The 13602-nt window shown below is 42.3% G+C and overlaps 2 protein-coding genes across 2 annotated transcripts; one reads left to right on the plus strand and one right to left on the minus strand.

The window, feature by feature from the left end:
* The first annotated feature begins 578 nt into the window (after positions 1-578).
* On the plus strand, positions 579-4071 carry LOC116209396 (protein high chlorophyll fluorescent 107). Its single transcript, XM_031543027.1, has 8 exons — positions 579-1155; positions 1324-1467; positions 1604-1909; positions 2019-2078; positions 2295-2540; positions 2679-2789; positions 2883-3059; positions 3439-4071. Exons 1-8 carry the CDS (start codon positions 634-636, stop codon positions 3811-3813), a joined length of 1941 nt encoding a protein of 646 aa, XP_031398887.1. The 5' UTR covers positions 579-633; the 3' UTR covers positions 3814-4071.
* A 150-nt stretch (positions 4072-4221) lies between these two features.
* Positions 4222-5899, minus strand: LOC116208954 (probable N-acetyltransferase HLS1). The gene is made up of 3 exons (XM_031542531.1): positions 5654-5899; positions 5414-5577; positions 4222-5279 (listed from the first exon to the last, which is right to left on the minus strand). The coding sequence occupies exons 1-3, from the start codon at positions 5897-5899 to the stop codon at positions 4403-4405; spliced, it is 1287 nt and encodes a 428-aa protein (XP_031398391.1). The 3' UTR covers positions 4222-4402.
* Between the last annotated feature and the right edge of the window lie 7703 nt (positions 5900-13602).

Below are 13602 nucleotides of genomic sequence, written 5' to 3' on the forward strand. Positions count from 1 at the left end.
AATATTTACCCTTTCTTTTTTGAAAGCTCATTTCTTTATTCATATGTAAGTACAATTATAGCATCCGCATTAATATTTTTGCTCCCTGGGGATTTTTTTCTGAAAAGGTGCATTTTATATAAACACAAAAAGGTTAATAACAAAAAAAAAGAGTAGAAACTTTTCACTTTTTAACAATCATGAACTTTTTTCTTCGTGGCTCTACCCGAAGAAATCGAGAGTATTGTCAATTTGAGGGTTCTCCCAATTTTGAAGGGTGAGAGCCTCGATTTTAGCTACCACCCCTAAACTGGAGTCGCCGGTGCCCTCCCCTTGATTGAGGTTGTCAGCGCTCTTTGTGATCTCGATTCCTTCCAAATTAATGAAAAATTTGATGCCGTGGTACGATTATTATCATATCAAAAGTTTATATATTTTTAGATTAAAAAAATTCGTGTTAAATTATTAAAATATGAAAAGTTTATATTTTTTTAATTAACCCCACACAGAAATAGATAATTAGAATTTCTGATGAAAGGGTAATATAGTACTTCAGCCTCGGCCTTGTTCCAAGTTCCGCCTCACGTTCCCTCCCAAAAGAAATGTCAGTACAGTTTTATCCGTTAAACGGAAAACCAGGAGGGAGAGAAAGAGATGAACGTACTCTCCTCTCCGGCTGCCTCCTCCCCCTCTCAGTCCATCTTCACTCCCTCGCCAAACCTTAACCCCCTTCCCAAGCTCTGCTTCTCTTTCCCCGCCAAATCTCCCTCGCTCTCACTGCCGCCCCCATGCTCCGCCAAGCAGCAGTCCTCCTCCACCGTGCTGGAGCAGGCCCCGCCGGAACCATCGCCACCGTCGAACGGAGGTGTCCCGAAGAGAGAGTCCCCGGCCGAGGTCCTCGAGGTCCGCAGGCCGGTGATGGAGTTCCCGGACGAGGAAGAATCCAGCGGCGGCAGCGAGGGCGATGATGCGGCGGCAGATTACAAGTCATCCTCTGCTCTTGATGCGGGGCTATCGAAGTTTGCGAAGAAAATGCCCATGTTCGAGCCCGAGAGGGTCGGTCCGGGGAGCTCGGATGAGAAGCCGCTTACGGTGAATTTGGATTTGGCGCTGTATAAGGCGAAGGTTCTGACCCGGAATTATAAGTATGAAGAAGCCCAGAGGATACTTGAGAAGGTAGTTTGATCCGCTTACTATTTAATTTAATTTAATAATAATTAGAAACGCACTATATGATTCTGAGAATTGAGATTAATCAGACGTCTCGAAATTCTCGGGATTATGCTTGAGTAATACTAGTGATTTCTAGTTGTTGATTATTTCAATTTTGTTCTTTGTGAAAAGTGTATATATTACTGGCCGGAAGACGGGCGGCCCTATGTCGCATTGGGGAAGTTATTCAGCAAACAGTCGAGAATGGATGAAGCTCGAGCGGTGTACGAGAAAGGTTGCCAAGCAACTCAGGGAGAAAATGCCTACATTTGGCAGGTAGCTAATTCTTCTCGCTTGATGATGAATTAAATAGGTGCATTTGGATCGAAAAGCAGTCTTACAGGGAGGATATCCCTACATTTGATGAGCTTCTAGTTCCTGCTGTTGATGATATGATGCCCTTCGTGAGCAGTGCTGGGCCGTCTTGGAGAACAAGATGGGTAATGTAAGGAGAGCGAGAGAACTGTTTGATGCCGCGACAGTTGCTGATAAGAAACACATCGCTGCCTGGCACGGGTGGGCAGTTCTGGAGCTCAAGCAAGGAAACATTAAGAAGGCAAGAAATTTACTCGCCAAAGGCCTCAAGTACTGTGGCGGGAACGAGTATATATACCAAACGCTTGCACTTCTAGAGGCTAAGTCTAATCGCTATGAGCAAGCGAGATATTTGTTCAAGCAGGCCACTAAGTGCAATCCCAAGAGCTGTGCCAGTTGGCTCGTAAGTTTTTATGTTGTTATGTTTCTTGTCGATGTGAAATTTGTCTGCTATTTCCATGAGCTTATTTGTTTCTCCTATAGTAATGAAGTAGTGAAGTTTATCTGAACAGGCATGGGCACAGCTGGAGATGCAGCAGGAGAACAACTGGGCTGCCAGACTACTGTTTGAGGTGATCTTTTTCTTGTCGATTCTCATACTAACCCATAAATTTGTCTCGGACATATAGCTTTTGTAAATTGAGCGTTTTTCCCTCTACGTTTTCTGCATTTTGAAGTTTATGGGTTTTCGTGGCAATTGGACCATATAATTGCCTTAAATCCTTTGCAGTTCAGTAAAGAAAAATGTTGGATCTAACTCTCTGCTTCCTTCTTACTCGAATGTCTAGAAAGCAATTCAAGCAAGCCCCAAAAACAGGTTTGCTTGGCATGTCTGGGGTGTTTTTGAGATGAACATGGGCAACATAGAGGAGGCAAGAAAGCTTATGAAGATTGGCCACGTCCTTAATCCACGTGATCCTGTTCTCCTTCAGACTCTCGGGTTACTGGAATATAAGCATTCAACCGCGAATCTTGCTCGGGTTTTATTCAGAAAGGCATCAGAATTGGATCCTAAACATCAACCAGTGTGGATTGTAAGATTCATCTTCCCACACCTTGTGTAGCATTATTTGTCTACTCTGACTAATTCTCATGCTATGCCCGAGTTATCTTTTGATTTCGCTGTGCCATCGGCTGAACAGCTGATTAACTAAAATTTGGGAGTTCTTTAGGCTTGGGGATGGATGGAGTGGAAAGAAGGGAACTTATTGACCGCAAGGAAACTATATCAGAAGGCATTGGCAATTGACTCAACCAGTGAAAGTGCTGCCCGATGTCTGCAGGTAATGAAATGACCCATTCAATCTCATTGATGAATTATTCACAAAGACTGTTGTATTCGTAGCTTAGTTTGTAACTCCTGTGCTTTCCTATAGGCCTGGGGGGTTTTAGAACAGAGGGTCGGTAATAGATCAGCGGCTCGGAGATTATTCAGGTCCTCTTTGAACATAAATTCTCAGAGTTATGTGACATGGATGACCTGGGCATCCTTGGAGGAGGAGCAAGGGAATTCCGTTCGTGCAGAGGAAATCCGTAATCTCTATTTTCAGCAGGTTAGTGGTTCTCATGACCCAAAATAAATTAACGTTAAATAATTAGTTCAGCAACAACAGCGATTTCCTCAACTTCTGTGGCAAGAACTGATAATTTAAATATGAGTTACTCAGAATACATAATTATTTTCTGAAAGCAAGAAATGGGAAATAAGTTCTTCCTGGTTTCGAACCAAATGTAGCCTTAATATGAGTAGATCTTCTGAGTTGAACGGAGTCATCTAAGTATCCTGCAACACGGCAGTTGCAATGGATAAATATGGATATGTATACAGCTTTCTTAGACTAGAGGGCTTATATCTTCGAGATAACAAAGATTATATGCTTTGCCATTGTATATTCATGATATGATATTTTATTTGCTTGATTTATTCTACAGCGTACTGAAGTTGTGGATGATGCCTCCTGGGTGATGGGATTCTTAGACATTATTGATCCAGCCCTGGACAGTATTAAGAGGCTGCTTAACTTGGACAAGAACTCATACAAACCCTATGATTCTTCAAGAAACATGCTGGAAGCTAACGAGAAAATGATGGACGAGGATCCAGCTGGTAGTAATGGCAATTTATCCGAGAAGGAAATGGAGAGCAAAAGTGGGTTTGATCTCGATGCTTTTATGAGGGATAAACTGTCTCTAGAGCCGAATGAGCTGGACAACCTGATGACTGCAAGTTTAACTTCTCGCCCAAAGGGAACAAAATCTCCTAGAAGAGTGTGGAGGCCAGAGAACAGGCCTCAGTCAACAGATTGAAGCTGAAAAAAAACCTTCTCCATAGCTTTGTTCGTGCAAGCGATGTTCATGTCGGTATATCTTTTGGCTTTTGTGGGAAGGATCTTTGAGCTACCGTGGAAGAAATCCTGTACACTGGAAATTGTAAATTGTTGTCTTCTCTGAGATCAGGAAATCATGTGCTGTGTGCACTCCTAAATTCAATCATGTAAAGTTCTAATCAAAGTATATATCTAAATTTTGGTGGAATGTTCTACGGAAGATCCCCTTGATCTATCATATTCGGGCCAATTAATTAATGAAAGAGATATCCGTTCATTAGCCTCTGTTACGAGTTGGAAATTAAAACGTAAGCTGTTAGTCATCAGTAGTAGTGTTCCAACAGATCTGCGTATTGCTTAGGAATGGAAGTAGGTAGGCAAGGACTTTACACCTTTCAGATGGTTTATAAACACAGCAAACGGTAGATCTTAAATTTGAGCTTCCCAAAACGAACATCGATTAAACCTCAAGGGAGTAAAGGATCTTCTTTTGGGCCCAAACTATTTCCGGCGGCAGTACAAGTGTTAAGACAGAACTCCCGAACCTACAGATTTGGCCCGAAAGATCTTCAAAAATCTCGAGGGTCGACAAATACATTCCCTGCAGCTCTCTTCCCTGCTAAATCCTCACCCCTGTCCTCCCCGTACTTTGATATCCTAACTAATTTCTTCAGGCACCAGACATCGTTTATGCAAGTGGTGCATGGACCAAGAGATACATGCTCCCTCAGAGGATCCGTTGCTCCTAACTCGGTCAGGACAACTCTGCAGTCCTTCAGATTTATGGCTAGCCGAGCTGTGAAATCCCACATATGTTTGATGAGCTCCCCAACTCTCTCCCCCTCCCCGAGTAGACCATACAGGAAGAGGAACCCAAAAGGTTCTTGAACCGAGCTTTGAGCGGGCAGTTTAAGGCACGGGAGGATCTTGCTATATGCTTGCTTTAACGTTGAGCTAAAGAATTTGAACTCGTGAGATTTCCTAATCTGAAGCTTGTAGGCCTCGGATGTGTTCCATACGCTGAAGATAACCCAAGAGCTCGGTTCCTCCTCGATGAAGTCCAGATTATTGGTCTCTCCTCCTTTTGTGCCCACCCCTTTACCGAAATACGAAATCCATGTCCCGAGGCTTAACTTCTCTTTCAGGATCGAGGAGATGTCGGCAGGAAAGACATCCTTGCATTTTAGCCTCTTCTCATAGAAGGAAATGGCTTGGTCCACAAGTAACTTATCCGTTCTGATGTGCTGGGGTTGTTCCTTTGGCTTAGAGCTGATCGGGCACATGTAGATGACCAATGAGCTTAAGATTGTGTAGTTGCGTTGAGCGATGAAGAGATTCATCGCAGCAGTGTTTGTCTTCTCCGTGGCTAGAAGTGCGTATTGTGCACCGTTTGCTGCCATCCAATCTTCGAGGGACTGCACGAGCTTTGAACCAATTCCCATCCGCCTATATTAGTTAGAGCCAGCAGACACGTTACTTCGAAACCAAGCAATCAAGTTTGGTCATATTAATAGCTGGGTCAAGGAACTATGATCCAGATCAAGAGGGAGAAGTTTATCTCAACTGCATCTGGTTGTTACCTGTGAGCAGGAGAAACACGAAGACCAAGCATGCAACCCAACTTGACACATCGCCTTCCAATCCCTGCATTTGCAGTTGTAGTGGAAGTATTTTTGACATAGACATTCTTAATACACCCTCTTACCACTCCGACGACTTCCCCGTTTCCCTGCAGCTCCGCGACCTGCATTCGTATAAATTCTTGGTCAATCAGAAAATTAAAAACAGCACCCTATAAGCAGAGTCAAACACAACCATACCAGCATAACCCGAACAGTGTAGAGCCTAATCCTACACGAAGGGTCATCACTGATCGTGTTCGTGGAGATCGAGACACTCTTGGAATTTGCCTTGGACCTGTTAATCCTTGAACCGCCATTGTTGATGACCTCACACTTCTTCTCAAGCTTCCCTACCAGTTCTCTGTCTCTGCTCTCGCTATATTCCCTTACTACCACCTCACCCTCTTCCTCTTCTTCTAATATCATTTTGCTTCCTAACTCCATTTTCATTTTATTCTATAGGTATAAAAATGGAATATAGTTCTCAATGTACTACAAGTTTAGAAGAGGAAAGTGGAAGACGGGTTTTTTTCAAACTGCGGAATGGATGGGACTAAGGCTGAAATCTTTTCTTGAATGGGCTAACTGCCACAGTCCCACCTTCTATTTATGTACTCTTATACTTGCATGCATGACATATCATTTTCGAATATTTTGATTGTATTAATTCATAGTACTCTCTTTTCTTTACCCCACTCCCCCGATGTCGGTACCGTACGGATCAATTACCAGAGGAGGACCAGAATCCGGACAGCACGATCTTCAGTGACCCCTCAATTATGTTTTTGTGAAGTACTTTCAGTCTGGTGCAATTCGTGATCTCTGTTGTGATCACGGCTCCATGCAGGGTAATATTTATCGTTCCGTTCTTTTAAATCAGAAGTTGCTTTCGAATCACTTGCTAACAACTCATGGAAGTGTTTCTTTTCGTCTTGAATATCACTCACACTACAAGTGCAGGCATAAGAAATTTCACGAGGCAACATTCAAGACAACAATGGAATCAAACATGATGCTTGACGGATCTGTGACTGAAAACTAACCTTCTATCTGTGAACTCCATCCAGCGAATTGGCAACCGATTGTGGCAATCTTTCTGCATCCCGGATATTTGATGCAACACAATGCGGGAACTTAAGAGTTTACATTCATTCACCAAATTCCGATGTGAGAAACATAAAATCGATCTAAAGGAACCATGTCAGGGAAAGTAGGCCACAGGAGGATTCATTTCTAGCGAGATATTGGTAAGCTTGAGATCACATCACAACTTTTAGCTTGGCCGTTTCCTCAGACACAGTTCTGGTCTCCATTCTTATAATTGCCTCTTTGTCATCTCACCCGAAAATCTGAGCTCACTCTCTCCCAGTTATGATTCTCCTATCAGCTGCAGAGGCATCAAATCAATTTATCAAGAAGTCGAGTGGCTTCTACACGGGGCAGGCAGTTCGCTACTGCAGAAGTCGGTGCAAGTGTACACGTACATGTGAAACCTCTGCGCCGGTTCCTATTATGTTCCAGGAGATGTTTGTGCGGACTGACAATGATTGCCAGGGTGAAATTAGAGTAGCTTTCTGTGGTCCGGGCAGCTGAAGAAGGGCATGTTACTCTCTGGCTCTGTCTCCTGCCCCGTACGGTAGAAGCCAGAACGTTCCTCTGGGTAAGTCCTGCATTTGCAGCCATGATTATTTTGAGGAGACAATTTTACCGCAAAGAGAAATCTGTACGTTTAACGGCCTCACGGAGTGGAACACCGGAAGTCGATGAAAATCATTTTTGCAAGACTAGGATCATGTAACTTAGCGTATAGCAAAAGACTAGTGTGGTAAAATATCCACCATATTGGAGAAGATTCAGAAGCCAAACCAGCCCATCAAGGCCGCCGCTGCTCTTATATAAGCAGCATGGAATTTGCCCACCGGTGCTGCCCCTTGTTACTATCGCCATGGCAAAGTGTGCAAACTGATCGACTATTGACATGGCCTGAATCTATCCACGGGAACCCCAAATATGATCTAAATAGTAAATGCATGGTTCAGGCGGCTCAAACTCGCCCAACTCGACCCTGTAGATATTCAATAACTTATCTGGAGTCACGATGGCTTGAACCCGTCCAAGATTGTCTGAGAAGTAGTTGCAAAAGGTGCCCAACCATCACGCGACCTCGTCAAGGTGACTCAACGCTACTCCACATAGATTCACCTATAGTATATTGACTTGCTATATACTTTAAGAATGATGTCCCAAAATGAACTATTTTTACAAAGAACTCTCCCTCGTAATATAAATTTTTCCCCCCTTTTTGGTACGCAATCCACATCGCGCCTCCCTGTACGTGTCAAAGGAAGGTCATTCATACTTTATGATGAGGTGCCCAATCCCACATCGAAGAGAAACAATGTCTAATAAGGAACAATCTCTCTTTTTTTTTTTTTCCTTTTCAAGAGGCGCCTTTCAAAGGCAAAATCACCCATTTTAAAGGCAAAACCGTGCTGCTAGGTTCAAAGTGAACAATAATTCTGCTTCTCTAGAAGATTTCAGAATTTGAGTTACTACACATGCCCATCAAAAGTGCACAGCATTCTATTTATGGCCCACAAAAGTGGGTAAGTATCAAGCCCTCACTATTTAGTATATACTTTTACTGCAAAAATTCCTACGAAGATCCAAAGTAGATTCCTGAAGTTGAATAGCACTTACAAGACCCTCTTTTAGTTTTCATGAAGAATCTTTGTGGCCAACATGAGGTTCTTGATCAAGGCTCTAGAGGGCTTAAATGCAACATTTTGTAATGATCAGAACAATATCTCTCACAATTTTAAGATTCTATCACGTTGTATTTTTCTCATTGTGAATAGCACATGTGGTTCCAACTATCTCGTCTTGTAATTTGCTTGAGGATTTTTCTCTCGTACCTTTCCGGGTGATGAATGAAATTCTCATTACTACGACTGCCTATACAAGACTACCATGTTCGGCTTACTAAGCAAAATACACATGTTCGGTTCGCTCTGTTTTTGGGCCTAGCACGTCTGCTTTCAATGGGCCTGATAGAACTGGCTACTTCATCCAAAGAAGTTCAACTAGGAAAACATCATGTCATACAATATTGTCCCGGGAAAAAGATATGGCATTAACTCAAAACGGTAAAATCCGTGTCAAAATCAAAATCGGTTATTTCTAGCGGCTCGAGTGGAAAAAAGAAAAAAAATACGAAGTGCAAAATATATTGAAAACTACTTTATTCGAGTCGACTCATCCTCCACGCGGAGTGTCCAACGATCTATGGTGGAACCCACGACCCCCAATGGCCCGATCGTATGACTTCGACAAAAACACCATACTGTAACACACAACAAAAAGAAGTCTGTCACCTTCGTCGAACTTCTCCGCTTCTCTTCCTCCGTGAATCCATACCGATCATACTAGAGCCTGTTGGGAGCCTATAATAAAGCCCCGAAAATAAAGTTATTGGGTCTCAAGAGTCCGGCCCTTAGAGACCCTAGTGCTAGTTCCACGGGGCGCAACGGAAGCGAAAAAGGAACAGAAATTCAAAATTTCCTATCCGTGAAACTAATTCCAAGACCTACTAGAAGAGTAAGAGTAAATAAAAGCGTACCTGGAATATTTAAAGTTGTCGACCGAGCGTCCCACGCGTGACGCCTCTACTGGTATCCACACCGACTTTGTCGACGAGTTTTCGAGATCGGCGGTGCTAGCGACCAACACTCAAAAGAAACACTCCGATGCGACACCCGAAATTTATTAGACTAATGGACCTTATTTGAGTTGAACAATTCAACTCAAATTATATATATATATATATATATATATATATATATATGCACACACATGCATACACTACGTGTATATATATATATATATTAGCAAATATATATGCAACACACACATATATATATATATATGTCTCTGCTGATATCTATATATATGCACATTGCCCCCCTTTTTATAAGCAATATGGGGGGACAATTCAAGTCCCTGGCCGATGTGGGACTAACCCAAATTGGGTTTCCACATTACATGTGTCCATACACATGTCTATTCACGTAAAAGCCATGTGTCACCATATTGATCGTGCATCAATTAGGTCCATTTAATCTAATAAATCGAGTCTAATTAATCAATAAATTTAATCTCATTAAATATCCGATTAATCGGTCGCACCATAAATCATCTAATCTCTATTAGACGATTTTATTTGTTTCAAGATATCTCTTCAATTTAGTCGTAGTGTGTGACCCTGTAGGTTCCCAATTACGTTGACAGTAATATCAAAATCTCTATTTCAATATTACAAACAGTGAGTGGCATCTAGCAATGCATCACTGTTACTCAAGTAATCGGAAAGTCAATTTCTCGACGAACTTTGTGACCTCCGTTACCGTGTAATATAATCCCTTTGTCCTCTATATCTCTATTGAGCCCAAGGCATGGTCGATGACATCCTTGTATGGCTCAATATCTCTTTTCCTTGGTTTACCGGGTAAGTCTATCAGAACAAATGAGCTCGATATCATTATATCGACTCATTTGGGTATGCATACACTTTTAGACTTAACCACCAATGGCCGTGAGATATCGCTCCCGTTTCGTAGGAGGGACAAATCCTATCTTGATCACTCACATTCCTCTCCATGCTCTGTGGTATACCCAATAACTGTCTTTATAACCATCCTGTTACAGTGGCGTTTGACAGTATCAAGTATATGACATTACATGTAGGAATCTATGGTGACCTCAAGTCAAAGGACCATTACACTATAGTCACTTTGAGATATGCTAATGACAGTCACGTAACAACCCATGTAGCAATCTCATGGCGGATCAGTCCTATACACATTACTCTTAATGTATACATGTGGTGTGATTTGATATCTCCATATCCATGACCTATGAGATTTGATCATCAATCAACACTTACACTAATCTAACCGTATTATCGTTGTCCTAATTAACGATAATACTTTGACTATGGACATTTAGGAATAATTTCAGTAATTATAGGATCTCACAATCAAGTCACACTTGATGCCTATTGAACCTACTATTCCAAGGACATTATTGTGTAAAATCATATTTAGCGCAATCTACACAATAACAGATATGCCTCGTAATATAATGAAATACATGTCATATTACAGAACTAATGATAGATTGCATCTAGGGCATACACCAATTCCCAACAATCTCCCACTTGCACTAGAGCCAATCTGGCATCTGTCTAATGCCAATAGATCTAGTGTGAGCCTCGTGCTTGCGCTGCACAAGAGGCTTCGTAAGTGGATCTGCGAGATTCTCATCTGTTGGTATTCTGCATATCTTCACATCTCCTCTGTCAATAATCTCGCGAATGAGATGGAAGCGCCTGAGTATATGTTTGGATCGCTGGTGAGACCTGGGTTCCTTAGCTTGCGCAATGGCTCCATTGTTGTCACAATAGAGATCCTGGGTCTGCGATGCTAGGAACCACAACAAGTTCTGTCACGAACTTCTTGATCCAAACGGCCTCTTTTGCAGCGTTAGAGGCAGCAATATACTCGGCCTCTGTGGTAGAATCGGCTACTGTCTCCTGTTTGGAACTCTTCCAACTCACAGCACCTCCATTCAGGCAAAACACATACCCTGACTGCGATCTACTGTCGTCCTTATCGGTCTGGAAGCTAGCATCGGTGTAACCTCTTACAACGAGCTCTTCTTCGCTTCCATATACCAAAACATCTCCTTAGTCCTTCGTAAGTACTTAAGGATGTTCTTTACTGCAATCCAGTGTCTTTCACCTGGATCTGATTGGTATCGACTCGTCATACTCAAAGCATACGAGACATCTGATCGAGTGCATAACATAGCATACATGATAGATCCAATAGCTGACGCATATGGAATCCTATTCATTCTGTCCCTCTCCTCTCGAGTAGAAGGACTCTGAGCCTTCGAAAGGCTTATGCCATGTAACATAGGCAGCGACCCTTTCTTAGAATCCTGCATGCTAAAGCGCCGAAGCACTTTATCTATGTACACCTGACTTAGGCCAAGCAGTCTCTTGGATCTATCTCTATAGATCCTAATACCTAGCACGTAGGTAGCTTCGCCTAAGTCCTTCATAGAGAAACACCTCCCAACCAAGTCTTCACACTGTAGGGAAGGAATGTCATTCCCAATCAGAAGTAGTCGTCTACATACAACACCAGGAAGATTACTACGCTCCCACTAACCTTCTTGTAACACAGGGTTCATCTTCATTCTTGATGAAACCAAACTCTTTGATTGCATCATCAAAACGAAGATTCCAGCTCCTAGAAGCTTGCTTCAGTCCATAAATAGACCGTTGTAGCTTACAAACCTTTCCGGCACAATGTGGATCGACAAACCCTCAGGTTGTGTCATAAACCATCCTCGAGGAGCTTCCCGTTCAGGAAAGCAGTTTTGACATCCATTTGCCAGATCTCATAATCATAATAAGCTGCAATTGCAAGCAAGATCCTGATGGATTTAAGCATAGCTACCGGGGAAAAGGTTTCGTCATAGTCAACACCATGAACTTGTCTGAAACCTTTTGCCACAAGTCGGCCCTTAAAGGTAATCACATTACCGTCCATGTCAATCTTCTTCTTGAAGACCCACTTACACACCCAATGGGTTTTGCCCCTTCATGTGGATCAACCAAAGTCCATACTTGGTTAGTGTACATGGACTCCATCTCAGATCTCATGGCCACCAGCCATTTCTCAGAGTCAGAGCCTATTACGGCTTCCGCATAGGTTGTAGGCTCATCATTATCTATGAGCAATACGTCATTATCTTGAGTCACGAGAAATCCATATCTCTCGGGCTCATGACGTATCCTACCAGACCTACGGCTCCTGTGTCACTTGTGCAGAAGATTGTGCCACAACAACTTGTGGTACTTGTTCTGCAACATCGCCCGTCGATTGGTCAATGTCATTTTGTGGTAGAACTTCCCCAAGTTCTAATTTCCTCCCACTAGTTCCTTTGAAGAGAAACTCTTTCTCAAGGAATACCGCAGTTCGAGCGACAAACACTTTGCCCTCGATGGATTATAGAAATAGTATCCTCGAGTTTCCTTAGGATACCCCACAAAGTACATTTGTCCGATTTAGGGCCAAGCTTATCCGAACAATCTCTTCACATAAGCTTCGCAACCCATATTTTTAGAAAAGACATCTTGGGACGTTTCCCATACCACATCTCATATGGTGTCCTTTCAACTGATTTCGACGAGCATTGTTTAATATGAGAGCAGCTGTCTATAGAGCATATCCCCAGAGGAGTCAGGTAAGTTTGCATGACTCATCAAAGATCGAACCATATCTAATAAAGTTCGATTCCTCCTCTCAGCTACACCATTCCATTGTGGTGTTCCAGGTGGAGTCAGTTGAGATAAAATCCCACACTGTTTAAGATAGTCAGTGAACTCATAGCTCAAATATTCACCTCCTCGATCTGATCGAAGAACTTTAATGCTCTTACCCAACTGATTCTCCACTTCATTCTTAAATTCTTTGAACTTTCAAAGGATTCAGATTTGTGTTTCATCAAAACACATATCCAAATCTACTGAAATCATCAGTAAATGTAATGAAGTAGAGATACCCACCTCTAGCAAGCTTGTTCACTGGTCCACATACATCGGTATGTATGAGAGCCAAAAGATCACTAGCTCGCTCACCTTTTCCGGTAAAAGGGGCCTTAGTCATTTTCCCCATTAAGCAAGGTTCGCATGTCTCGATCGATTCTAAATCAAACGAGTCCAGTAATCCATCCTTATGGAGTCTAGAGATGCGATTCTCGCTAATATGGCCTAAACGACAATGCAAGAGGTAAGTCGGGTTCGAATCATTAGATTTGAGCCGTTTGGTTTCCACATTATAAATAGGCGTATCTAGATCAAGAACATACAGACCATTACTTAAATGTGCACTGCCATAATATACCATCATTCAGTACATAGAACAACACTTGTTCTTTATAGTGAAACAAAATCCCTTCTTGTCCAAACAAGAAACAGATATTATGTTTCTACTAATAGCAGGTACATAATAACAGTCGTTAGATCTAATAACAAGCCCAGTAGGTAAAACTAGGTGATAAGTCCCTACAGTTAATGT

Source organism: Punica granatum, chromosome 5, assembly GCF_007655135.1.
Source record: "Punica granatum isolate Tunisia-2019 chromosome 5, ASM765513v2, whole genome shotgun sequence".
Taxonomy (NCBI): domain Eukaryota; kingdom Viridiplantae; phylum Streptophyta; class Magnoliopsida; order Myrtales; family Lythraceae; genus Punica; species Punica granatum.